The sequence below is a fragment of the Penicillium chrysogenum genome (assembly GCF_028827035.1).
Source record: "Penicillium chrysogenum strain IBT 35668 chromosome Unknown utg000001l_segment0_segment0, whole genome shotgun sequence".
Classification (NCBI taxonomy): domain Eukaryota; kingdom Fungi; phylum Ascomycota; class Eurotiomycetes; order Eurotiales; family Aspergillaceae; genus Penicillium; species Penicillium chrysogenum.
In genome coordinates, this window is record NW_026622749.1 from 1983894 (window position 1) to 2008557 (window position 24664).

Consider the following 24664-nt stretch of genomic DNA (forward strand, 5'->3'; position numbering starts at 1 on the left):
ATCGGGCGCCGAGAGAGTACATCGACGCAGGTAATGTACTGCGAAAGTCCGAGCGATCCCTGCAAACATACCCGCGTAGCTTATAAGAAGATGGTCGCTTCGCCTGTTCCTTCTTCATATTCAGGTTCTAGAGCGGCACCACCTTCGAATTCCCGGCCATGAATAAAGATCTCGAATCCTCGAGCGCGGAGGAACTCAAACCTCCGGTGCAACAAAATGCAAAAATATCCGACTATGAAAAAGGCCTCGTGGGCTGGGACTCCGAAGAAGATCCCCACAATCCACAGTATGTGGACTTCTAGCATGCGGCGCGGAGTATTGAATCTAATTCTCACTTTCTATAGGAACTTTCCAGATAAGCGCAAATGGATGATATTGGGAATGGTTAGCGTCATCACATTTTTGAGGTATGGTTTCTGGTTCAATAAGCACCATATTGCTGAAGTCTTAACCGTTTGTCTAGTCCATTGGCTTCCTCCATTCCTGCCCCTGGTACATCGTTGATGGATTCCGAATTTGGCGTGACTTCGACCATTCTTGCCTCATTTTCTGTTAGCGTGTTCGTCCTTGGATTCACAGTGAGTTCCATCTCGATGCCAATAGCAAACAACATTGGTTGCAAATGACGAAATATATTTTTTTTTAACTAATTGTTCACAAAGGTCGGTCCCTTGATTTTGTCCCCACTGAGCGAGATCTATGGACGTCAACCAGTCTTGAACGTCATGGACGTCTTCTTCACGTTATGGCAAATTGGGTGTGCCTTAGCACCCAATATTGCTAGTTTGATCGTCTTCCGATTCCTAGCTGGAGTGGGCGGCTCAGCATGCCTGAGTGTGGGCGGCGGTGTCATTGCCGATCTCTTTCCCATCCACCAGCGTGGAAAAGCAAACGCGATGTTCACAATCGGGCCACTCATTGGCCCGGTACTTGGCCCCCTCCTTGGTGGTTTTATCTCTCAGCGCGCGGGCTGGAGGTGGGTATACTGGTTTCTTCTTATCACCTGTGGAGTGATGACCTGCGTCAATTTTGTTGTCGGGCAGGAAACAAACCCTTCTGTGTTGATCCATCGGAAAATGAAGGCTCTACGCAAGGAGCCTGGCCAGGAACATTTCCAAAGTCTTTATCCTGCTAAAACGCCAGCACTTGTGGTACAAAGCATCATGCGACCGCTGAGGATTATGTCTTCACCGATGTTATTCCTACTCGCCCTGTACATGTCCTTCGTTTTTGGTCTACTTTATCTCATTTTCACGACCACAACCACGCTATTTACGGGCAGCTACGGCTGGTCACTTGAGCTGACTGGGCTCGCCTACCTGGGAATAGGAATTGGATTTTGCGCCGGAAACTTTACCGTGGCGAAAATCTCGGATCCCACCGTGGTTCGTTTAACGAAAGCAAATAATGGGGGTTATCACCCCGAAATGCGGCTTGCGCCCTGCCTCTTCTTCGCTCCGTTCATCCCCATCAGCTTCTTCTGGTACGGATGGACTGCAGACAAGCATGTGCATTGGATTGTTCCTATCATTGGTTTGCTTCCCTTTGGGTTCGGTGGAGTTGGCATATTTGCATCAATTCAGACATACTTCATTGATGCGTCTGGGGCATACGCTGCATCTGCTGTCGCTGGGCTGACGGCAATGAGGTGCTTGTTTGGTGCATTCCTGCCTCTCGCGGGCCCTAGTATGTATTCAGCTTTGGGGCTTGGGTGGGGAAACTCTCTGCTAGGGTTCATTGCTCTGGGCCTGATGCCGGGGCCCTTTTTGATCTATAAATTCGGTACCGCACTTAGAGAAAGATATCCAATCCAGATTACCTAGGTACCTGGCGGATTCGGAGCTGAATGGATTTATCAGTACCACTTAGTTTGCTTTTATATCTAGGATCTTAAGCTCGAGCCGCTCTAGATTAAAAGGAAGATGGAAGTAACATTATAAAACGGATAGGGCTCTCCACTCTATCCTACGCCCTTTCGTCATAACGTATTTCCTTAATAAGTTATAGTGCTCCAAAAATTGAGGTTAGTAGCAATGCTATCAACAAACTAATTATTATAGTATAAACGACCATATAGGGGCTAATCCCTTCTAGGTATAGTCTACGGTAGGCGAAGTGCATTACCTTGGTAGTATTGCTCACTGATTGGACACTAAGCATCACTAAGTAATGAGGGACCTCGGGAGTATCCAATAAGCACTCACTAAGCATCAGTCATTCTACACGTGACTGAACTAAGCATAATCACTGATCTACCTAGGTAAGTCCGTGCTAACATCTACTCAGTGAGCCTAAGCCTAAGCACCCTCATAAAAGCGGCGGCAGCTCAAATAGGAAAGCCCCATACGCCAGGGAATATCCGGTACGTATAGTCACATGTGTAGCATCGCGTGTAACGATCTGTGCAACCACCTACATCATGTGCAACGACCTTAAAACCTTATAAATCCGTCTTTATATTTCTATTTCCCGTTCAGTCCCAGATATCCCGTATAAAAATATATTACCTCGGGACTGTCGGGACCCACCTGGGCAGTTTCCAGTTTCGGCTACCTCGGAGAACTTCTACTTGACATTCTTCTCTCGGCAGATGCATCCTTGTCAATACTTGGCAGACTAACCATGTCTACACGACGCTATCGATCAGCTGCTGCTTGTCAAAATTGCCGGCAGCGCAAGGTTCGCTGTAGCGTGACGGTGACAGGTATCCCTTGTATAGGCTGTACGCAAGATGGCAGAGAATGTACCGTTCCGCCGACAAAAACCCAAACGTGAGGGTTTTCTTCCGAACTAGAAGCTCATCACTGACAGATATAGCATACGGGAGAGACGTACACGCCGACCTGCGTCTATTATTAGCAGCCCCCCTAATGGCGATTCGAATAGATTGGTACCACAGGCTTCACTTCCACTTGATTCATTTCCAAATGCACCGCCTTCGCATAATTTAGATCGTCCTGAGCTCTCTACCATGCGGAGTGTCTCTAATCCCTCGGACTATTCTCGGCGCCAGGATGAAGAGCAGACTGGCGTTGAAATCGCAACCAAAGTCCTCGGGAAAAGCAACAAAACTGGCCAAGCGCCATTCTACACTGGTCTGTGGTCACCGCACGAGTTTCTTCGTTTTAAAAAGACCCTGGAGCTGATCCAAAACCGAAGGTGATTCGCCTGGGTTTGGTGCCGTCTTTGATATATGCTCGCCTTCACACGAGCCTGCACAACGGCATATCCTGCTCACTTCCAAAACATCCGTTTCGCTATCTCCCGAGGATAAAGCATACTTGCAGTACAAAGGAGTCTTCAATATGCCCCGAAAAGAGACCTGCGATGAACTTCTACGGGCATACTTTCATCATGTGCATCCCATTATGCCGGTGATTGACGCTACAACGCTTCCACACCTCTATCCCAGTGGAGATGGTCAACCATACAATCTGATATTACTATGGAGCATTTTCTATGCTGCTGCAAATGTAAAGCTTACCTCCTCTGAGTGGAACTGCGGTCTAACTAACGCTGATATAGCATCTTCCGGCTGAGACCTGGAAATCAGAGGGATTTTCGTCCAGGAAAGAGATGAAGGAATCCATGTACTCTCGTGCAAAGGTAAGCAATCTAGCGTATGATCTATTCCAGAATTACGCCTTGCTAATGCCCTGCTCTTAGTGTCTGCATCATAATGGGGGTGAGACAGACAACACAGTTCTCCTTCAATCGGCACTTCTCTTAGGATTTTACCATTCTGAAGCTGATACCTATACCCAGCCGTGGTTTTGGCTGGGTATTGCCATTAGCCTTTGCCAAACAATGGGCCTGCATCGTTTCTCCGCTGCGGTCTGCGCCAATTCACCTATCAGTATACCACAACAGCGTCTTTGGCGCCGCCTTTGGTGGACCTGCTTCTTTCGAGACCGTTGGCTAAGTCTCACCATGGGCCGTCCATTGAGAATCAACATGAATGACTGTAACACTATACCACCATCTGCAGATGATATGCTGAGTGATTTTGCCGGATTACCCGAATCTATATCGGCAGCATATGTTCCGAAGGACCTGGCACAGCTAGCAGACTACTGGGTGATACTTATTCAACTCACTCAGCTCTTGGGGGACACACTCACTTTGTGCTACCAGCCCTTTGGAGCCAGTTCGTCCATCGAACAGGTTGAAGCCCTTGAGCAAAAGATTTTGCACTTTCCACTTCCCGAAAATCAGGGGACGGGACAAAGTCCACTGGCAACCTTTTACTTGTATCACCTGCAGCTTCATTACCAGTGAGTGTCCACACCATATCTATCTATACCTGCTGCTAACAGCAAAAAGAGCATTCATAATCACCTTTTACCGTCCGTTCATCACAAAGGACCCGGAAGGGCTGCCTGCATCTCGCCAGGACACATGGCACAGTCACGTCCGAAATCAGATCAACACGGCTGCGCTACAGACCAATGCCATCGTTGATAATCTGGCAAACGAGAAGCTGTTGGCATTCTCGGGTCCAATGACGTGAGTGCGCAAGTCTCCGCAAATAATATTTTATCTGACAATCACTTCAGGCCGCCGCTGTTAGTCCCAGCAATGCACGTCCACCTCCTCAACTGCAAATCTTCTGATCCCGTTTCCCGTCGTCTCGGTCTGAACAAGATTGAGGTGTGTATGATAGTCTTGGAACAGATGCAACACACCCACCCCTGCTCTTCAGTCTTCCGAGGTATCTTTCTCGAAGCCATTCGGTATATTTTCCCAAACTATGTGGCTCAAAGAGTTCCCCCCGAGTTGGCGTCTGAGTCGTCTCCACTGCAGGAAGTTCCAGCGGATGATCCTATGGCAGGGATAACAATTGGCGAAGATGCCATTGATGCGCTGATGGATGAGGTGTCGATTTTCAATTTTTGGGAGTCCCTTAACAATATGCAGACTTAGATTTCTACAAATATATAGGCAGATGAACGTCAAATTGAATGACAATGCATCTGCGAAACCAGCTTGTGTGAGAGAACACAGAAGAACTGAGCTGTGCAATATGCAAATTACATTATAATGGTCTTGAAATCAATAGTCAATCTCGCAGCACAAGAACCACCAGGGAGGATTAAGTGTCGCCCAGGTTGGGTCAACCCTCGATCCAGCATCGTCATCAAATCTGTGCTTCATCACATTTCCTGAATCCTGGCCTTTATATGTAAGCATTGTCCGGTTAACCATTTTTGTTAATCTTCCTGGATGGTGAAGTCCACAGGTGAATCTTAACGTCAGATGAGCTCCACTTGGGATAAGGCTAAGGTGTGGCGCCGCCATGGTTCCAAGGCTCTGCCCCGTAATGCGGATTTTCTCTTGAGGCTCATTGAAGATGGCTTAGTGAACCTGCCAATCATGGGAAGGCGGGAGTTACCGAAATGTCTCAGTAAGATAATTAACGATCCGACGGAGAGTGGGTGTGGTTGTGACTGTCTTGAAACAGTAGTGCAGTTGTAAATCGAAGATCACAACACAGGGAAAATTGAATAAGAGAAAGGGTTTGGAGGCCTCGTATGAAATAAAGGCGTGGTATGTACACCAATAAGTACTACAGCACCAGAAAAAGCTGACACTAGGAGAAAAGAAAGAGAAACTCCAAGGCAAAAGATGTCTCTCTACTGTCTGCACGAAGAAACAAGCCCAGACCCATACACCCCGTTAAACATAAAAAGGAAACTATAACATCTTTGACAAGATTCCGTTCCATTCAAATAAAGTCTTCGAATCCAAAGTTAGAAGTAATGACAACGGGAGTATCCCACATGTGAACGCTGTTAAAACTCAAAGACAAGACCCCAGATTGGTATTCTATCCATGCAGCACAAGCGAAAATGACAGTCAAGATACATTTGCTGCTGGAGAAAGAGCTGGAGAGTAGAAAAACATAGGATTTACCACAGGAGAAGAGAAGTGTAATGCATGAAAGAGGAGGCAGGAGACTCCCGGGGTATTAGGGGGGGGGTGTTGACCAGTCGTTTTAGAAACAATCGCAAGGGTAATCGATCATCGATTAGGCATGTGACTTGAACCAGTCCCTGTGGAAATCCCTGCCTGATGAGCGCGGTAATGTACCACATCAGCAGGCTTAGGCGGGAGGGATGGTGAGGTCTCCCGTTGGAGAGCAGCTGAAGGTTGAAACAAGCCTTGTCGTGCTGAAGGCGGAGAGAAGATGTGATTGTGTGACGGGGCGTCAGTAATAGGAGAGCGGTGTTCAAGGGCATGGCTAAGATGCGGCTGTGCTTTCCGCACATCCAATGGGGACGAACTTAGTGACCGGAACCCGGATTTGCGATGATCAACATCATAATCTGGGTTGCGGAAGGGCCCTTGCGCTTGATGTCTTGGATCGTGCTCCATGCCGTACGGGGTGTTGTTAGCTGATGAGTTGGCAGCAGAGGCATTCTCGGGAATGGTGGATGCAGATCCATTGGGTGCGTTGATGTCGACCATCCGCTTTTGAGCGGCTGGTGTTGCATATGATGACGGCTGCGGATGCTCAAATGTACGGCCTTGTGGTCGAGGTGGCTGCGAGTGCTGTTGTTGTTGTTGTTGATGCTGCTGTTGATGAATGGGATGCTGTGGGTTTGCCCAGGGTGTTTGCTCTAGGAATGCTTCTTCAGCGGCCGAACGGAAGGCGTTAGAAGACATGGTAGACATGGTCGTCCGTGGTATTGTGGATGAATGCCGTGGTGCCGAAGCGCGATTCTCGATAGGAATCTATGCCTTGCTGTCAGCAACTGTTCAAACTTGGGGAATGTGGATATGACTTACCCCCATCTTTTCAAGATCGTCATCCAGTTCCGTGGGCCGTGCACCCATCAAGGATGGGGCAGCCGGGAAGCCGACATACTTGGCGACACCGGCCATGATTGAAACCTCCTGGTTGTATGCAGTTTGATGTGCGATTTGCTGCGAGCGACGGGTGGGGAATGGGATGATATGGTGCGGGCTAAGCTCGTCTGTCTTGAAGCGATCATGCTGAATGGCGTAGAACTGCTTGCTGACTGCACTTGAATGCCACTCGCGCGCATCCCGGATCCGTTGGTAGTATGTGCTATGGGCCTGTGATCGCTCGGCCAGACCCTTGTGCATGAGTGACTTCATGCGGTATCGATACAAGTTTTGCTCGTATTTGATCTTGGCGTCCCGGTAACGTTGCACACACTCAATCTGCCGCAAGTACTCAGGATGCGTCGGGTTCGGACCGGTAAGCATCTCCAACTCGCGGTTCAGTTTGGATATCCGTTCATCATAAATCCTATGATTGTGAGCAACGAAACTTGTGAGACGGGGCGATCTCTTACTTGTCACGTAACGTCGCAAATTCTTTCTCAAGTGTCGCTAGTGAATCCATAGCAGACATCTTTTTCACAGCTGTACATGGCATTAATATCTGCGGTGCCTAAAGAGTTCATGAAGGGGATGACTTACACTCTTCGGCTCGAAGAACAGCTTCCGCGTCATCGGGCTCATCTCCTCGTTCTGTAGGCTCCTCGTCTTCTCCGAGAATCTCATCAGCAACATACTCTACTGTGGTCTCGACCCCGCCTTCCACCTCCTCATCGGCGTCTTGGGTCCTTCTTCCTTTCCGCTTACCCTTTTTGCCCTTTTTGCCTTTCGAAGGCGGGGCTGGGAGCTCCGACTCAGGAACTTCGTCAACCGGTATGTCATCATCATTGATATCCATGGGATTACCGAGCGGCTCAGGCGAGAGGGGGGTATCATCATCGATCGGGTCACTCAAGTCACTCCTGATTGAGCTCCGTCGTTTCTTCGTGGGCTCTTCGTCGCCCGACTCGGGAACAGTTTCATGTTTTCGTTTCTTGTTGAGACTATTCGGAAGCCCAGAATCGCCTAGGTCGCCCAGGTCTGGGATATCCTCGGTCAAGCCATTGTTCTTTGAAGATCGCCGCGGTTTGCTAGGAGAATCGTCCGCCACGAGTGCTTCATCGTCGACATCATCGAGTGTCGTAGATTGGTGAAGCTTGCTAGGGCTTGGCCCGGCACTAGCGGCACTCAACACAATGTCATGTTTCCGGATGTTGTGTGGAGAGTCCTCGATGCGTTCGGTTTCAGCCTCCGAATCGTTCTCAACTGGCTTGTCTGACTTGATGGGATCTTCGAAGTCGGACGGCTCGTTGTCCGAGACGTCATCGATCTCACTCAAACTACTTGAGCGTCCATCATCGTCAATGAGCGGGTCATCTAGGAAAGGGTTTCGGTCGCCATTGGGGAATGTGGACTCTGCCCCCGTTGTTGGACCAACGGAGGCCTGTTCTCTGCTCTCGGCTACCTCCATGGACAATTATACAGCTAATGGAGCTGGCGCAGCACAACGTGAGTGAAGGAAAGAAGAGTTGGGGTGGAGGGTATTGAGCGGTCGATTGCTTGCAGCGAGGTCGAGTTTCGCCGCAGGCGTGAGAGGGAGGAAGGTCACCAATCCGGCAGATGGTGTTTCGATCGAGAATCTGGAGAAACCACAGATTGAATTAGCTCAATTGCCATGTCAACTCGGCAAAATCAATGGAGGACGGAGTTGGTGGGCAAAAAGTGGTTGGTGGGTGCGAGAGATAGGTCAGCGCCTCCAGAAGGCGGTGGTGCGGAGATTGATCATCGGACGCCCCCAGAGTCGGCAACAATCGCCCAGCATAGGGTACTAGAGGTCGCGCGAAGCAAGATACCGATCACAGTAGTTCCAGGAAACATAGAGACGCTCCCTCCTTGCAAAAATGACCAGATGAAACTCTGGGGTTGATGTAGAACCTCAAGCGACGTACCGTTTCAACAATGCGCCGGGAGCGACGCCGGTAATGAGCACAGCTGCTCGCGACCGAGCACGATTCCCAAAACCACCGCGTTCCTGAGACGCGAGTTATGGCTTAAGTCCAAGCCCACGCGTGTCAATACTGTTGTAGCCCGTAAAAGCTTTCGGTCCGACGAATCCTGCGCAGACCGACTGTGGAGGACGAGGGGACGATGGCTAGGAAGCGGACAAGATGAGGGTACCGAGTCGCAGGGAGGTTGACGGCATGAAGAAGTGGCCAGGGATCGTAATCAAGATCAAACCAATGATCAAGGATGGGAAATCACAACCGAAAGAGGGGGTTTCAGCAGACAAAAGCAGCAGATCGCTATGATGGGGTGCAGCAACAGAAGCGAGTGACCGCTGATTCTGCCGCGTTGCGTTCGGGCGAGGGCAAGACTCACCGCCCGAAGAAAAAGGGAAATCACGTGAGATGGTATCTGACGTAGTTGGAATGAGATAGGTACCTAGGTAGGCCATCTTGCAGAATAATATGTTGATCTTGCACTTTTTTTTGGCCAGAAGAAACACCGATGAAATATAGAACGAAGGATATGTTCACCAGTCTCAATATGTTAGACGGTGTATAAGTGCATCATACACCCACAGCTTACCGCCTAATCACGAACAAGGACCTCCCAGTCTAGAATAAGAGAGGGAAGTACTTATCGACAAGAATATGTAATACAGAAAGCCTGTGTAGGTAATATTCATGCATATCTATCATATACAATGTACGATGTACCTTACATAGTAAGAACACCACCTGGGCATGTTCCTACATACTCGTAAATGTACTCCTAGTCATGTGATAAGCAGCTTTCCGCGCCAAGACCCGATAAGCAGAAACTAAAGGAAAAAAAAAAGTCGGAGCTATCATCGGCGCCAACGTTAATCGCAACAAGCCCACGTCTTGGTCACTCATTCTCAGACAGTAATACAGCCCAATATATCAAAATGGGTAAAAAGTCAAAGTCTTCGTCTAAGACGGAGGGAACCACCAACTCCGCTACCACTCTTCCCTTCGGTGGTGCATCTCTGGACCCAACATTGTCCTCGCTTTTTGCGCAAAGTGTACGTCTATTTTGATGTGCAATTAATGAACTTTGAGCTGACAATATCTAGGCTGGTCCCGTGCAAGCCCCGGTGATCAAGTACGTCGAGCCCATCCAACGGGCGAAAAAGGACGACGATGATGTTGCTGAGGACGAATCATCTGCGTCAGGCGATGAAGTAATGGAGGACGCCGAAGAAAGCGATTCTGAGGCTGCGGAGGAAGAAGAACAACCTACCGACACACAAAACCGGAAACGCAAGCGTGGCAGTGCCGGCGAGGATGTCGAGGAGACATATATGCGTCGCATTGCAAAGGAGGAGGAGAAGGACGAGGAAAAGAGGAAGTCCGAGCAAGCAAAGCGCCAAAAGAAGACCGAACAAGAAGATAGCGGAGATGACGAAGACGAGGATTCCGACAAAGAATCAGCATCAGAAGACAGCGATGAAGAGGAGATCGCTCCTGTACCTGTGCACGAGAGCTTGACCGGTTCCGCCAAGTCCGATGAGGTCGAGAAGTCCAACCGCACTGTCTTCCTGGGCAACGTCTCTACTGAGGCTATCAAATCCAAGACTGCCAAGAAGACACTCCTTAGACACCTGACCTCTTTCTGCTCTACGCTTCCTGAATCCACCGGCCCGCACAAGATCGAGTCGATCCGTTTCCGCTCTGTTGCATTCGCCAGTGGTGGGGGTATCCCCAAGCGCGCTTCCTTCGCGAAGCGCGAGATTCTCGACGAGACCACACCTAGCACCAACGCATACGCTGTCTACACCTCCCTCCAGGCCGCACGCAAAGCCCCCGCCGCCTTGAACGGCACCATCGTCTTGGACCGTCATTTGCGAGTTGACAGCCTTGCTCATCCCGCAGAAATTGACCACAAGCGCTGTGTCTTTGTCGGAAACCTGTCTTTCATTGACAGCGAGACACCCGAAGAGGACGAGAAGACCGGCAAGAAGAAGAAGGTTCGCGCTCCGGCCGATATTGAGGAGGGTCTCTGGCGGATTTTCAACGCCCACACCGGAGGCAAGGACAAGAAGGCCGTCAAGAAGAATGTTGAGTTCGTGCGCGTGATCCGTGACAGCACCACTCGTGTTGGCAAAGGATTTGCCTATGTCCAGTTCTACGATGGCAATGGTGTTGAGGAGTCGCTTCCGCTCAATGGAAAGAACTTCCCGCCCATGCTCCCCCGCAAGCTGCGTGTCACTCGGGCCCGCAAGATCGCTAAGAAGCGCGAACCCTCTGGTCCTGACACCAAGAAATCTCGTGTGGACGAGGCCCAGAAGACGATGCAAGGACGTGCCAACAGGCTACTGGGCCGAGCGGGTGCGGCTAAGGTGAAGGCCGATGCTAGCAGTACCATTGCCGGCAACTCTTTCGTGTTTGAGGGCCACCGCGCTACTGAGGGATCATCAACCATTAAGATGAAGCAAAAGAGCCGTGGTTCAAAGGCCAAGCGAGAAAGCAGAAGCAGCAAGCGGGCTGCTGCGTACAAAGCTGCGGGTGGTAGACGTGGCTGAAAATAAAGTGAGCCATATCGTATCTCTTATGGGCGTTAGGAAGGGCATTTGAATATATTGTATGAAGAACACAAAATTCGAGACCAGACATAGACATGCATTGGGCATCTACATAGTAATTTCGATGGAAAGTTCTGGAGATATACCCCACGTACCAGGAACAGAATTTAATTTGTTGTACATATGTACGATGAGGCTATAAGTAGAGCCATTGACGTAGCTGAAGATATAACTGGAGCCATTGACGTCATTGTCAACAAGTAACGTAGATCTTGGACGATCGACTGGTCAATCATATGTACATGTCTTTCCGCCATGGAGTATTTAGTTCCTTTGGATGTCGCTTTACTTCGACTTTCTTCCGGCAAATTCAATAGCTCCAACGGTCAAAACTGGGTTCCAACCTCCTCGTCGTGGTATGCGGGGGGTTATGGGTGCGCACGACTCGACCAAAACTTCGCAATGGCCAAAGCTAACCAACCCCTTAGTTGAGGTAGTACACAGAAAGGAAAAGAAAACGTCCATACAGGTCGTACCTAACCAGTTGTACGTGTGGTGACGCCGTGTCTGAGCGGAATCAACTTCACTGCAAAGTCCCACGGTGGCGTCAATCCGTGTGCGGGTGTCAGCAAAGCTTTTGAAGTCAGCATCTAAAAGTTCTAGTTACTACCATGTTGCCTTTTGGAGTTCGCCCGGGCAACCAGTTCTGGTCTCATGGTCAACCCTCTCCAGATCCGAGCAACACAGGCTCTGATGGGTCGGATAAGTGTATCCCAGATCCGGGACCTCAAGTGTTCAATCCCACCTTAGTGGATGTACTCAATGTTCGGCATTGGTTGCAATGGAAGGTCCCACATGGTCTGCCCGAGGAGCTCATTGATATGATCGTGGATGCTGCGGAATATTGGCCTTCGGTAGAGCAGAAAATGCAAGACCAGCGGATCATTCATAAAGACTGTGATCAAGTCTTGTTGAAGACAGTTCCCTTCTGCTATGATCGGAATGTATGTATATCTGTTCTTAAGTTAGCTAAAGGTCTCGTACTGATGGTCTGTTTCTTTTTCAGAGCTTGGAGCAAGAGCCGAATCCTGCACCGTTGCCGCATCGCGGAGCACACCCTTGCCGCAAGATTGTCTTCAATATCTCATCTCACGACCAAGGCGGCGGGAGACTCCGCGAGAATATGTATGAGTATTCATGGACTTGGTTTGACACCGAAGTGATTCACGGCGCCCATATGAGGAACATGTATGCCGACGGAATCGAGCAAGAGATCCTCGACAATGAGCGTGGGCAAGTCCGGAAACACTATACCGAGGCAGATGCGCTGCTGTTGCCGCGTGACAACAAATTGCAAGTCAATGGGGCCCACGTGAGCGATATGCAGCACGATAGAATTGTTTGGGACTATCGAGACGATATCCAAGCAGACTCGCCCGAGGCATTTGAGATTGAAAAGACTCAGGGTCGTGGCCGGCTTACTCTTGATGGACATGGGGTTCGCGAAATGGAGATTGGAGATTCGATTGCCATTTGGGCCCGGGCGAGATTTCCGGGCTGGTCAAACCACGTTTATCACGCGAGCGTGAGGATATACTGGGCTGTGTGAGGGAAGGTTATATCAAAAACAACTGTCGGACGTGTAGATATATGGGTTTTGTTTTCGTTTACAAAAGTGCTAGATGACCTGTCAAAAGAATATTTTATACCACATATTAGCCCCGGATCATTAGAGTCCATACCTCAGCCCTATATCGACGTATACTTCCTCAGCGATGATTGGCCTCAGAAGCCCAAAATTCGATCACGCCATTCTGCCAAGACTGTTTGATCGACGCCAAAACAACACAATATAAAGCCAACAGCCTCCTCGACCTGCTTTACTCCTTTTTTATTCCTCATTGATGCTAACCGTGTCCAAATATGGACTCGCAACATTTCCCACCCATGCTATGAAAATGGTGTCTATTCCCAGCACCTCTTCCTATACTGAGCGCGGATCGACCCTGCCGACAGCCCGACAGCCCGACGGGAAGCGGTGGGGTCAGTCGCCGATTGAACGAACGAGTCACCGAATGAGTCGCCGTTTGAGATTCCCGAGCCATCACCGCCAAATGTGAAGCAGCCAATTTTAGGTTGAAAGGTCCCCGCGACAACATGGATTGGCCAATACATGTCGATAGAACGGCGACCCATCTCGACCGAGAGCTACACATGTGTCATGGGATGTCGGGGACCCTCGCTTGGAGAAGTAATGAGTGTTCCCGCTCTATAGCGATGCCCTGACTGGACGCTGGTTGCGTTATTGCATGAAAATACCACGCATTCCCGTCGCCGATGATGTTGTCCCCTGGGTGTTAGCCGACTGATCCCCCCCTTTTTAAACCCCGTCGCGAACCCCGTCGTGCTATCTATTGCGATTCTGTTTATTTAGTTACTCAAATAAACGCCGTTTTTGCAACTCCTTCTCATTCCCATTTTTGTATCCCTTGAGTCAGTCCTAAACTCGCTTTCCTATTCTTACTCCCAGTTTCCAATCACTACAACCCCAACATGGCTACTCGGAAATGCGCAGCGGTCGTCGTAGGAGCCGGTCCGGCCGGAGTTGCCGTTATGGGAAACTTGTTGGAGCGCCAGCTGGGCACAATCGCATGGATTGATCCTTCTTTTGAAGCTGGGAGAGTCCATAGCAAGTATCGCGAAGTTCCTAGGTTTGTACCGGGTTCCTGAAACGTAAACACAGGCCGGAAGATACTAACAAAGTACTATTCAGCAACACCAAGGTTTCATTATTCCAAGCATACGCAAGAGCCACTCAGCCTTTTCAGAAAGTGATCGATAACACCAAATCACCTAATGCATTCACCAAACTGGCCAAGCTCGACCAAGAATCAACCTGCACCCTTGGTTTCGCAGCGGATATGGTTCGTGACCTTACGGCCGGTCTACTGAAGATGGAGCAAGTATATGCATGCCACGGCTCTGTCAAATCAGCCAACCTGAACGAAACGGTTAGTAATTTTATTGCACATCTACTTCTCTATAATTAAGAGACTAATAATTGCACACTCCAGACCTCCAACTGGACTATTTCCATCAAACAGAATTCATCTGAAGTTCTTGAGACCATAGAGACCACCCGCCTGATCCTCTGCACAGGCTCCTTCCCCACAACAGCCGCCATTCCCGTTCCGGGACTGGACATCCAGCGCTTGGACCTCGACCTAGTCCTCAAGCCCAGCGAGCTAGCAAATACACTCCCCTCAGACAAACCTATATCCATCGCCATCGTCGGCGCATCCCACAGCGCCATTCTCGCCATCCTGAACCTCACCAGGCTCGCCCAAACCTCCCACCCTCTGTTGCGCATTAGCTGGTTCACCCGCCACGCCCTCCGCTACGCAGAGTACAAGGATGGCTGGATCTTGCGCGACAACACCGGTCTCAAGGGTCTGGCCGCAGACTTTGCTCGCTCCGAGCTTGAAGACGACAAACTTCCCACTTCGCCTGCTGGCCAGGTTCTAGATAAGATCGACTGCGCTGGTGGCCCGGAGATTGAGTCTGCCCAGTACCACAAATATCTGCCGGCGTGTGACTATCTTGTCCAGGCCGTTGGGTATACCCGTACCTCGCTCCCTGCTCTCTCGAAGAATGGCGCGCCTCTTCTTATGAGCTTTGATCATGATACTGGTATGTTCCACGAGCCTGGTCGTTCGTCTGATATCCCCGGGCTGTTTGGTGCTGGTATTGCGTTCCCTGAGCGGGTCGTGGACCCGCATGGTAATGAGGAGTACGCGGTTGGGTTCTGGAAGTTCATGAAGTTCCTGAAGCGGGTTGTTCCGTCGTGGGTTGCGTGATTGTTTTGTCTTTTGCTTTGATCTTGTGGATTTTATGTTTGTCGTTCCTACAGGACACCGATCACGGTGCCCGTGCATTGTCTAGCGGGGCTATGACGTTTGATACCGATTTCTGTGGAGTAACTGGCGTTCTGGGCGGCTTTGGGGCCTTTTCATATAATTTTATAGCTGCTCTGCAGGTTACAATTAAGAACAGCATCGTTCTCTTCCCATTCAAAATGATAACATCCAGAAAATGCCCTGGTCATTCATCACTAATCGGCCACTACCACAATCCAAGCACTTTCGGAAGTACCAACAACTCTGGGGCTATGAATCTGAATTGAACATCCGCGTATCTAGACTTCTAGACCCGAAGTGTGAAGGCAACGGATAGCCAGTAAGTGGGCACCTCATATAGTTTTGGTTGTTCCACACTATGGAGGTCTAAGGTTGGTACTCTACAGGCTTTTGGATAGAATAGAGCAACTTAAGTATCGGATTGTTCGCGGTTCGAGTAGTAAGTATATCCAGTCCTTTCCTAACACAACAGCAGCCCAAGGTAGCATTAAATCGTCAACGCCACATACCATCCCATAACCCGGTCATATCACATCATGAAATACCATAAACATCAATTCCTCCTCCCTCCACCTAGCAGCACAGTCTATGCATACTTTTTCAACCAAGCTACAACATAGCAACCGCCAAGATACCAGCCACCACAGCTCCAAGACCACCAGTCCTCACAGCCGCAGCACCACTATCAGTCTGCATCGGGAACGCCTCATCGCTCCCGGTAGCCGTGGCACGGTACTCACTCTGGCTAGCAACAGCTTCGCGGTCATACCCAGTCGCGCTAACGGTATAGGTAGCCGAAGCCTGAGACCAAGTGAGAACAGTACCGCTCGGAGGGGCGGAAAGCGTACCGCCAACTTCGTACAGGGTCGAGGTGCCGTTATTAGGGAAATCGCCGGGCTTGTAGAACTTGTCTGTATCAGTGAAACCGAGGTCCTTGCAGTTCGTGTCGCGGAGAGTCGCGTCGCAAGATGACCATGCCCAGTTCGGCAGGGACGTGTATAGATTGGGTAGATCGGAGGGGAAGAAGAGTCCCCACATATCTGCGCCGGCGAGGGTGGGTTCGGTGTGTGGGCAGACATCCCAGGATCTGTGGTTTGGGGTTAGTTGGGGTTTTGAAAGGAAGCTATGCCGGTCGCAGGTGGTATGCTTCACTTACGCGGAGATACTAGCGCTGGCTCCGCAGCAGGCACAGTCCGAGGCGCGGTTGGCGATGTCGAGACCGTCGTTTAGTTTAGACAAGTCTGGGATGTTGCCGATGTCTGCGGTGAGTTTGTCGGTGACGGCGCGCATGCATTTGACTTGCTGGTTGCGCGATGAGAGGGTCATTTGCGTGACCTTGCCTAGATCGCAGGAGCAGCGGTTCGGCGCGTTGTCTGGTGGGGGCCAGAAGGGGATTGGCTCTTGGGCGCTGGGGCAGATGGCGAAGTACTGCTGCACGAAGAGTTGGTATTTGCAGGAGTAGACCTGGAGAAGATATTGTTAGTATGGTACTCATGAACATGGTTCATTGGTATCGAAGGGTATATTAAAGCCATACCTGGTTCCAGCATGACTCCGCCATGCAGTTGATATACTTCTGGTGGGACTCGCAGCCACAGTCCACGACACAGTTACCATTGCCATTGCAGTTTCGGACGCAGGAGCTCCACTTGTCCGCAACGTCCCTGTTGCACCTTGAGTACTCGGATGAGGAGGCACAGTCGTTATCGGTGATGTTTGTCTGGGCATTGGCTAGGCCAGAGAGAGCCGCGACGGTCGCAGCCGACGCAAAAAGGAATTTGGATAACATAGTGTATCCTGTTCTGGTTGGAGAACTTAATGAAAACGTGTATATGTCTGAAGGAAAAAAGCTGCTCTGGTTCGGGTTGAGCTTTCAATGGCACTACTGAACAAGCAATAAACCCCAATCCCTTGAGAGGATGCAGCAGCACCTTTATAAGAAGCAAATTATGCAGCACAGCCGGATTCGACCGAAACGAAATCCCATTATGTTGTATGGATCTCGGATCCCGGGCCCATCAATGGGCCCTGCTGCAAGCTAGGGGTTCGATCATTGCAAACCCAGCTGTCATGTCATCGTTCACAGCAACGAACCAATAACAAGTGTCATGGCGTAGAAACGTGACACGAAAGAAGAAGCTGAGCCATTCATCCATTCATATTTCAAAAGAAAGTGGATGATGACCACCCCAGTTTCTGCATGTCTGCTGCATCTATTGCATATAGGCAATCACATTTTCTTCGAAGGGCATGTTCGATTGATAGATCAGAGACTAGATCCAGAATCCGCCCTATGAAGTAACTGGATGGACAAAATGTCTCGGGATCTCCAGCAAAAGTCCTGCATAGTGGTAAGAGCCTTGCTTCCTCTGCAGACACGAGGTGGTGTGGACTGTTCCTGTATATTTGTGAAGACCCTTGCTTAGAGCCGAGCTTTCGATGACGATAGGGCGCTATTACCAAGGCTGGACATGAATGATATCGTGATTTTGCTTGGGGTTCCCATGTTGTTCATGCGGTGTGTCGAGAGACATGCATTGACTTGAGGTCTCTTTCATGCCAGGGTTGGGGTTTTCCATAGCGCGGGTGCCTAGCATAGCCCGAACGCTTTGGAACTTTTAGGGCAACCTTAAGGAATACACTCGACATCTTCGAAACACATGATGTGGTAGTCCAGATGGCAATGACATCGTTGGCGGAGACCTGAAACGTCGAGTTCAGCAGATTGAGATTTCATCGCAGAGGGGACCTGGTACCTGGTGCATGTGGGTGTGATCACGAGTTAGGCACAGGGCCAAGTCGGACAATGGACTTGGTCGAGACGACTGTGATGACTGTGTCTGAGAATATAGTTTTATGTAGCCAGGTACATATATACATATATATGTATGGTGTTCATGCTATGTAGTGCACCTTGCACGTACTATACGAACTCCCCACGGAGATTGAACCGGGACTAATTAGGAAAAAGTACAATACAATTCTTCCCACCTCACAGTTACTAGCCAAGACTAGTCAAAAAATAGAAGTAAAATGTAACCCAAAGCAGTGCCCATGTGCTTATCAACATCGATTCCCCTCCAATTCAAAATCTTGTGGAGAAGGGGAAATCCCTACTCCCTCGGGAAATTTGCTTGACTCCACCAACGGCCGATCATTATTTATCTCCTTTCAGTGGGAGACACCCCTTACTGAGATGATACCTTGGTGTTTACGTTGTAGTGAGAATAGGTAGCATTGAATTCAAGGAAGGTACGGAATAATAGGCCTACAATATGTAGACAACATCACTACATGTCACTTGTACTTACAACGTAGGCAAAACATTTAACCGTATTTAACGCACTATCGAACACAAATATTTAGCGAGATTAGACTACAATTTAAAAAAGTGGACGCGGGACTATCCAAATTAAATCTTTCCCCCACTGTCTGATATAAATCAGATAACCTTGGAAAGAGGATACAATATACAAGATTACATGTATAGAAAGTAGATTGTAGGGGAGTATACAGTCATTAACGCTGGGGAATACATAAATAGGATAAGAATCAAATAATAAATCCACAATCCCGACCGTAATCAAAAGGACGGGATGTTTTGTACAGCTGCATCCCAGAAAAAGGGAGGCAATAACACAAATTAGTTAATTGGTTTCAAGATATAACCAATCGGAGAAGTGAAGAGAAAAGAATATGTATATATCAATAAAACATGTCGAACAGAGTCTCGTTGACAAAATCTGTATGATAATTTACAGCATCAGAGCACCGGCAACGAGAGCCAGCATTCCACCGGAGACACGGTTGGCGATACCGGCGTTAGTGGTGGGCACGGCGCTCTGGGATGCGGAGGAGCTGGCGCTGGCGCTGGCACTGGCCGAGGTGGAGGCGGCAGCGCTGGAGCTCTCCGAGGTCTCGGTAGCGGAGGCGGAGGAGCTGGCGACAGTGCTGGAAGCGGTGGTCATGGTGGTGGCAGAGCTGGTGATGTCCGAAGAGCTCGAGGTCGACTCCTCCGAGGTAGTGGTGCTAGTGGCCGAGGTGGAAGACTCAGTGGAAGACTCAGTGGAAGTGGAGGCAGCGGTTGAGCTGGCGCTGGAAGACGAGACAGAGACGGTGGAGCCCTCGACGGTGAAACGGCCGATGTAGTTGTAGTCATTGCTATCATCGTCCGAGACGATCCGGATGGTGTAGTCTGGCTGGGCGGCCAGGCTGGAGGGCACATCCCAGGTGTAGCTGCCATCGTTCGCGATGCTCGCTGGTGATGGTTAGTATCTTATCGGGGAATTAGTGAGTCATTCTGATGTATCACTTACAGGCAATGACAGTGCCGGAGTTACCGGTCATCACGGCTCCCCACTGCAGGATCAGGCTGACAGTGCCGCCGGTGGTAGGCTTCCATGTCAGGGCGGTAGGTTCGCCGACCTTGAAGGTGTAACCTTCAGTGGGGATGCTGAAGGGGTTGGCCATGTTGTTCGCCGAGGCGACGGCGGCCATGGCCGCGACAGCGAGGGACATAAAGAAGCGCATTATGACTGTATATATGTATATAAGGTTGAAAAATAACGATAGAATGTTCAAGTGATAGGTATAGATAGAAAGAGAGAAATCACAAAAGGCCTCAAAGGAGTGGAAGGCAGTGTAAAGAGGCAAATATGGAAGAAAAGGCCGAACGACAGAGTAGTCTTATAAAAGAGGGCATGTGCCCCATGGGTAGCCCCATGGATAAGGAGCTAAGCACAGCCTAGAGTCAAAGGGAGGAAAAACAAATACCGAAAAAGGAAGCAAGGCAAGTGATTGGCCATTGTCCATCCCGGAGAGGACCCGCGAGGGCCCGAGAGAAAGAGAAGAGCGAGAAAAAGAGGAAAAGAGAGAGAAAAGAGAGCGTGGCGGTGATCCACGAGTCTTTTGGACCACTGACGGCCATCTTTTCTTCGCTTGGCAGGGAATCTCCTCCGTTGACTGGCTTGAACTCGACGTGACCTTAAATGACTCTATCCACTCTGGTCGGCTTTAGTTACTTCGGTCTTTGCCTTGCTATTTTAGTAACCTTTTATCGTCTTATTTTAAGAGAATTTTAGATGTCATTATTGGTTCAACAAATTGGTTAAAAAAGGACAATTCATGAAAGAATTCGAATTAGGTGTGATTTAACCTATTTACTATTATTTTTTTCTTCCTCATTTTAATTCTTTGTACTATCGGAGCCACGCGACTGAGCTTCGGTTATCCATCCAAGTTGAAAATCCAACCAAAGCCCCTACGCCTCCAAGCTATGACCTTTTTTTCCTGTACGTTTCGTTCCTCCAGTTCTGACGCTAATTCATTGGGGTATCGTGTGGGGCGTCAAACATATTGTTCTGACCTAGCCAGCAGATCACTTCCATTGCCCGGCGGTCGTCGTCTTGTTTCTGTCGGTCCAGCAACTAATCCGTGTCAGTACAATTTCAATAGGAGCGGCAAAATCAATAAATGGGGCACTCACAGCTTGATAAAGTCCCTTGCGTTTCGACTCCTTCTCCTTCTTTTCAGGCTTGGCCTTGGCCTTCGAGCTTCGTTCAGGGTCATTCTCATGCAGGAATTTACACTGGTCGCCACGGTTACAGTGCCCACTACGTGCAAAATAACGACAGACGGTCCTTTTGCCCTCGCGAGGTGGGGGTGGCACTCGCTCTGGTCCCGTGCGACGTGAAGTTGCCTGCTCTGGCGCGGAGTCGTCGCTGTCAGAGTCGGAGTCGGAATCTGAGCTACAAGCACTCGAGGAGGTCCAATCGCTGGCCCCGGGATCGGATGCGAGCTCCATGTCATCAACGTCATGGTCGGTGGGGTGCCCAGTCTTGATTGTGTGCTCGAGATTATCGGACTCGGCCACCCCTGGATCTCCCTGCAGCTCTGTCGCGTGGGAAGCGGGGACGGCTGATTGAGCGGGCTCCGCAATTGGGTCATGAGGCTCAGCTTTCATGGTTGCCTCTGGCAACGTAGTTTCAGGTTCAATCTTAGTGGCTGGCTCCGGTACCATGTCTTCGGGTTCGGTCTTGAGGGCTGGCTCTGAGTCTTGCACCGGGTCTGCAGGTTCAGTTTTGATAACCGGGGCCGGGACAGGTGCGATACCCGTACCTTCGTCTGGGGAAAGGTCTGCATTTAGGCTCAACGCCTCCTTCTGTAGAGCTTCCATTCGGAGACGAGCAGCTTCGGTCTCGGCCATGGCTTTTTGGATTCGTTTCTCTTCTCGTTCAAGGTTGCGACGAATCTTCTCTCTGCGCTGCGCGTTTGTCGTTGCATCTGCAGTGGAATCTGTTTTGGTTTCGCTTTGCTTTTGCATGTGCTCTTTTCGCTTTTCCTGCTGCTCCTTTTGCTTTTGTTGACGGGCTGCCTCGCGGGCTGCCTTTGCCTCCTCCATTGACTTCTTCTTTTCCTCGACCCGAGCTTGCGTGGGGAACTTCTTTTTCCGCTCTGCAATCCAAGCAGCAATATCGGTCGGTGTCTGCAAAACAGACGTCTTTCCTTTGTATGAGACCTGAAGCGGTGCGGCGTCAGATCCACTTTGTGCCAGTTTCGATTCCTCGTCTTCATCAGCCTCTTCTTCGCTCGACTCGTGGTCCTCGGTATTAGGGGTCAGTCCAAGCTGGTTGTGCTTCCTTTTCCTTTTCTTTGACTTTCTGTTGGCTGTAGAGTCTGCGACGGGTGGTGGCTTCAAGGGCAGAGGGTTGCCGAAGCTCGGGACGGCAGGCGCAGCGGGAGTCCGAGGCGCAGTCGATTGAGGTTTGTTGAATGCAGAGGAGTGATCCCGCTTTTGGGCAGGCTTGGGTTTCGGACCCTGATTGCCATGCGCATGAGGAGGTCGTGGCCCTCGTGCTTGCCCCGGTTGAGCGCCCATGTATGGCGCCGCACCTTGCATATCATTACGCCATGAGATGGGGGGCATCATTGCTTGATTGTTTGGCTGATGGCCATGGGGAGGTGCTGGTAAGCCTTGCATGTACGCCGGAGTTGTGGGAGGGTAAGGTGTAGGAAGGTTGGGCGTATTGTAGTGTTGATAGTTCCCCGGAGCTATCGACTGGGCATATTGCTGAGATGGATATGGAGGCGGGTTTTGAGGATTCTGAAAAGCCGAGGTTTGTCCAGGATGGTAGGGCTGGGGAGGCATATAAGGTGCTGTGGGAAGAGGTTGAGGATATCCACCATACGTTGGTTGCGCGTAGTTGAAACCTGTAGGGGGAAGATATGATGGCGGTCGTCCACTTTCTGCATGATTCCCTCCTCGGCCACGGTTGCCTTGTCCTCTTCCACGTCCCCTCTGGCCTCCGCCATGTCCGCCGCGTCCACCCCAATTCTGTCCATGCTGGGTCGGGTGGTGAGCCGGCGCCTGGTTAGTTGCCGGCGGCGGGGGCGGCGGAGGCGGGAAAGAAAATCCCTGGGAGCTCATGACAAGAGCCTTTTGTTTTGCCGGAGATTCCAGCACAAACAAAGGAATAATCTCGTAAATTTAACGTATTAGCGGAGTCGAGGTTAAGATTGAAAGCTTCCGTTCCGTGGTCACGTGCCGGCGGGATTCTAGGCGGAGCACGAATAATCTCAGTTTTGATTGCCTCAATGACAATTGTAAAGGAAAAAGACATTCTACACCTTCCAACCTTGGAAGGTTCTCACTTTGTCACTTCCTAATCAGACAAATCTCCTGGTCGTGCCTTCCCCTACCGTCGCCATGTTTATCCTAGTAAGTTTGACGGTCATATATAAAACTTTTTCTAACACTAGCAGACCACCATATCGGACTTGATTCAGATTTCGCCTGAGGATTTCTCAAAGTTCAGTGCAGTTGCACTTGAAGACAACATCAATGCCAAATACGCCAATAAAGTGCGCTATTCAAGCTTCTTCCTTCCAGCTTCTTAATGCTTATTTCGGCCAGGTCATTCAAAAAATCGGCCTTTGCATTAGCTTCTATGACCTACTTGAGTCTTCCGATGGTCTGATTGGCCATGGGACTGGGTTGGTGAATGTTAACGGTAGATTATGCCAGCACTTTCTCAAGTCTGAGATCCTTACTGACTATCACACAGTCAAATTCCGCATGATTGTTTTCCGACCCTTCAAAGGAGAGATCATGTTGGGAAAGATTTCCAGTGGCACAGAACATGGAATCAAAAGTGCGTTCCAAACACCAAAATTCAGTGCGCATCAAATGCTGACAGATTCCAGTTGGTCTTGAATTTTTCAATGACATTTTGATCCCGCCACAAATGCTTATGGAGAAGTCCCGATTGTGAGCTGATCCTCACCTCGTATCAAAGCTAAATGCTAATGTGTGTTGCAGTGACTATGCCGAGCAGGTATGGATCTGGGAGAGTGAAGGCGGAACAGAATTCTTCTTCGATGTGGGAGAAGTTGTACGATTCCGAGTTGAATCAGAAGAGTGGCATGACCAAATTCCCAATGCCCCAGATGTTGCGGATGAAACCCCACAGGATAGACGCCCTCCATATTCCATTCTTGTTGGTCTTCTCCATATCCATTCTCTAGCTCTCACTGACCATCTTCTAGGGCTCGATGCAAATGGGTGGAACGGGCCCCATCACTTGGTGGTAGGCTGCTGCTGCTGCTACCATTTGATGTTCTATTAGACTGTCTTCTTGTTCGCCTATCGTGGCCCGTTCTCAGCGCCCATAAAATTTCTTTAGAGTCAGATCAGATACCCATACGAATAAATGCCAAGAATATATAAACACTTGAGTACATATGTAGCCATACATAATACCTAGGTAGTTACGCCTAGCTGACAGTGTAAAGCTATAGGCCCCGGGGGTGCACACCCGGGCAAACTAGCTGATCTGAATATAATGTAAGCAAGCTCCCGTATTTACCCTTTCTCCTAAACTTCATGGAGATGATATATACAAAACATGACATTCAAAGCAAAATGTATATATAGTACTCCGTATGCCAATGAGATCTGCAATGCGGCAAGTGCCGAGTACTCCGACTCTCCGAGTCATCGGAGAGTCCAAATGATTCTCCGAGCAGTATTGCCGGCCGCCGGTGGAGCTCCGCCGGTCTCTCGTCCAGTCGCAACCGCGCGATCCATCGTCATCTGCGCCCCAGAGGTTGATTGTATGTAAAAGAATTCTCTGGATGAAATTTTTTTTTCGGTTGAATTTTCCAGCATAAAAACATCCGAAAGCAGACATTGGATTTGTTTTTCGCCATCGTCCTTGATTATCAATCAGATTCGCAATCCGAGTTCCATTCCGTTTTAAGAAAGTCAAGTCATACAAAGAAGCGGTGATCTCATCTTATCGATAAACATATAACCTACCCATCGCCTCTCTCTCAATTGCCTTAAAAATCATCT

The 24664-nt window shown here is 49.7% G+C and overlaps 11 protein-coding genes across 11 annotated transcripts; 6 read left to right on the plus strand and 5 right to left on the minus strand.

Annotated features, from left to right (window-relative positions):
• Positions 1-158: 158 nt before the first annotated feature.
• On the plus strand, positions 159-1823 carry N7489_000797 (MFS transporter; the record flags this gene model as incomplete). The annotated part of the gene is made up of 4 exons (XM_056706552.1): positions 159-286; positions 345-407; positions 464-578; positions 663-1823. The coding sequence occupies 4 exons, from the start codon at positions 159-161 to the stop codon at positions 1821-1823; spliced, it is 1467 nt and encodes a 488-aa protein (XP_056570854.1).
• A 1148-nt stretch (positions 1824-2971) lies between these two features.
• N7489_000798 (fungal specific transcription factor domain-containing protein) lies at positions 2972-4923 on the plus strand (the record flags this gene model as incomplete). The annotated part of the gene is made up of 6 exons (XM_056706553.1): positions 2972-3095; positions 3160-3473; positions 3526-3606; positions 3667-4274; positions 4324-4506; positions 4557-4923. The coding sequence occupies 6 exons, from the start codon at positions 2972-2974 to the stop codon at positions 4921-4923; spliced, it is 1677 nt and encodes a 558-aa protein (XP_056570855.1).
• A 1098-nt stretch (positions 4924-6021) lies between these two features.
• N7489_000799 (uncharacterized protein) lies at positions 6022-8317 on the minus strand (the record flags this gene model as incomplete). The annotated part of the gene is made up of 4 exons (XM_056706554.1): positions 6022-6735; positions 6790-7276; positions 7323-7392; positions 7450-8317. 4 exons carry the CDS (start codon positions 8315-8317, stop codon positions 6022-6024), a joined length of 2139 nt encoding a protein of 712 aa, XP_056570856.1.
• A 1461-nt stretch (positions 8318-9778) lies between these two features.
• On the plus strand, positions 9779-11395 carry nop12 (rRNA-processing protein NOP12; the record flags this gene model as incomplete). The annotated part of the gene is made up of 2 exons (XM_056706555.1): positions 9779-9895; positions 9947-11395. The coding sequence occupies 2 exons, from the start codon at positions 9779-9781 to the stop codon at positions 11393-11395; spliced, it is 1566 nt and encodes a 521-aa protein (XP_056570857.1).
• A 671-nt stretch (positions 11396-12066) lies between these two features.
• On the plus strand, positions 12067-13004 carry N7489_000801 (uncharacterized protein; the record flags this gene model as incomplete). The annotated part of the gene is made up of 2 exons (XM_056706556.1): positions 12067-12399; positions 12462-13004. The coding sequence occupies 2 exons, from the start codon at positions 12067-12069 to the stop codon at positions 13002-13004; spliced, it is 876 nt and encodes a 291-aa protein (XP_056570858.1).
• A 356-nt stretch (positions 13005-13360) lies between these two features.
• N7489_000802 (uncharacterized protein) lies at positions 13361-13570 on the minus strand (the record flags this gene model as incomplete). Its single annotated transcript, XM_056706557.1, has 1 exon — positions 13361-13570. The coding sequence occupies one exon, from the start codon at positions 13568-13570 to the stop codon at positions 13361-13363; it is 210 nt and encodes a 69-aa protein (XP_056570859.1).
• Positions 13571-13948: 378 nt separating this feature from the next.
• Positions 13949-15252, plus strand: N7489_000803 (uncharacterized protein; the record flags this gene model as incomplete). Its single annotated transcript, XM_056706558.1, has 3 exons — positions 13949-14106; positions 14169-14406; positions 14470-15252. The coding sequence occupies 3 exons, from the start codon at positions 13949-13951 to the stop codon at positions 15250-15252; spliced, it is 1179 nt and encodes a 392-aa protein (XP_056570860.1).
• Positions 15253-15921: 669 nt separating this feature from the next.
• On the minus strand, positions 15922-17101 carry N7489_000804 (uncharacterized protein; the record flags this gene model as incomplete). Its single annotated transcript, XM_056706559.1, has 3 exons — positions 15922-16399; positions 16469-16776; positions 16850-17101. 3 exons carry the CDS (start codon positions 17099-17101, stop codon positions 15922-15924), a joined length of 1038 nt encoding a protein of 345 aa, XP_056570861.1.
• Positions 17102-19067: 1966 nt separating this feature from the next.
• On the minus strand, positions 19068-19842 carry N7489_000805 (GPI anchored serine-threonine rich family protein; the record flags this gene model as incomplete). Its single annotated transcript, XM_056706560.1, has 2 exons — positions 19068-19570; positions 19629-19842. The coding sequence occupies 2 exons, from the start codon at positions 19840-19842 to the stop codon at positions 19068-19070; spliced, it is 717 nt and encodes a 238-aa protein (XP_056570862.1).
• A 788-nt stretch (positions 19843-20630) lies between these two features.
• N7489_000806 (CCCH zinc finger protein) lies at positions 20631-22738 on the minus strand (the record flags this gene model as incomplete). Its single annotated transcript, XM_056706561.1, has 2 exons — positions 20631-20738; positions 20798-22738. The coding sequence occupies 2 exons, from the start codon at positions 22736-22738 to the stop codon at positions 20631-20633; spliced, it is 2049 nt and encodes a 682-aa protein (XP_056570863.1).
• Positions 22739-23017: 279 nt separating this feature from the next.
• Positions 23018-24431, plus strand: N7489_000807 (DNA-directed RNA polymerase III subunit RPC25; the record flags this gene model as incomplete). The annotated part of the gene is made up of 7 exons (XM_056706562.1): positions 23018-23029; positions 23074-23172; positions 23225-23321; positions 23376-23462; positions 23515-23578; positions 23630-23807; positions 24264-24431. 7 exons carry the CDS (start codon positions 23018-23020, stop codon positions 24429-24431), a joined length of 705 nt encoding a protein of 234 aa, XP_056570864.1.
• Between the last annotated feature and the right edge of the window lie 233 nt (positions 24432-24664).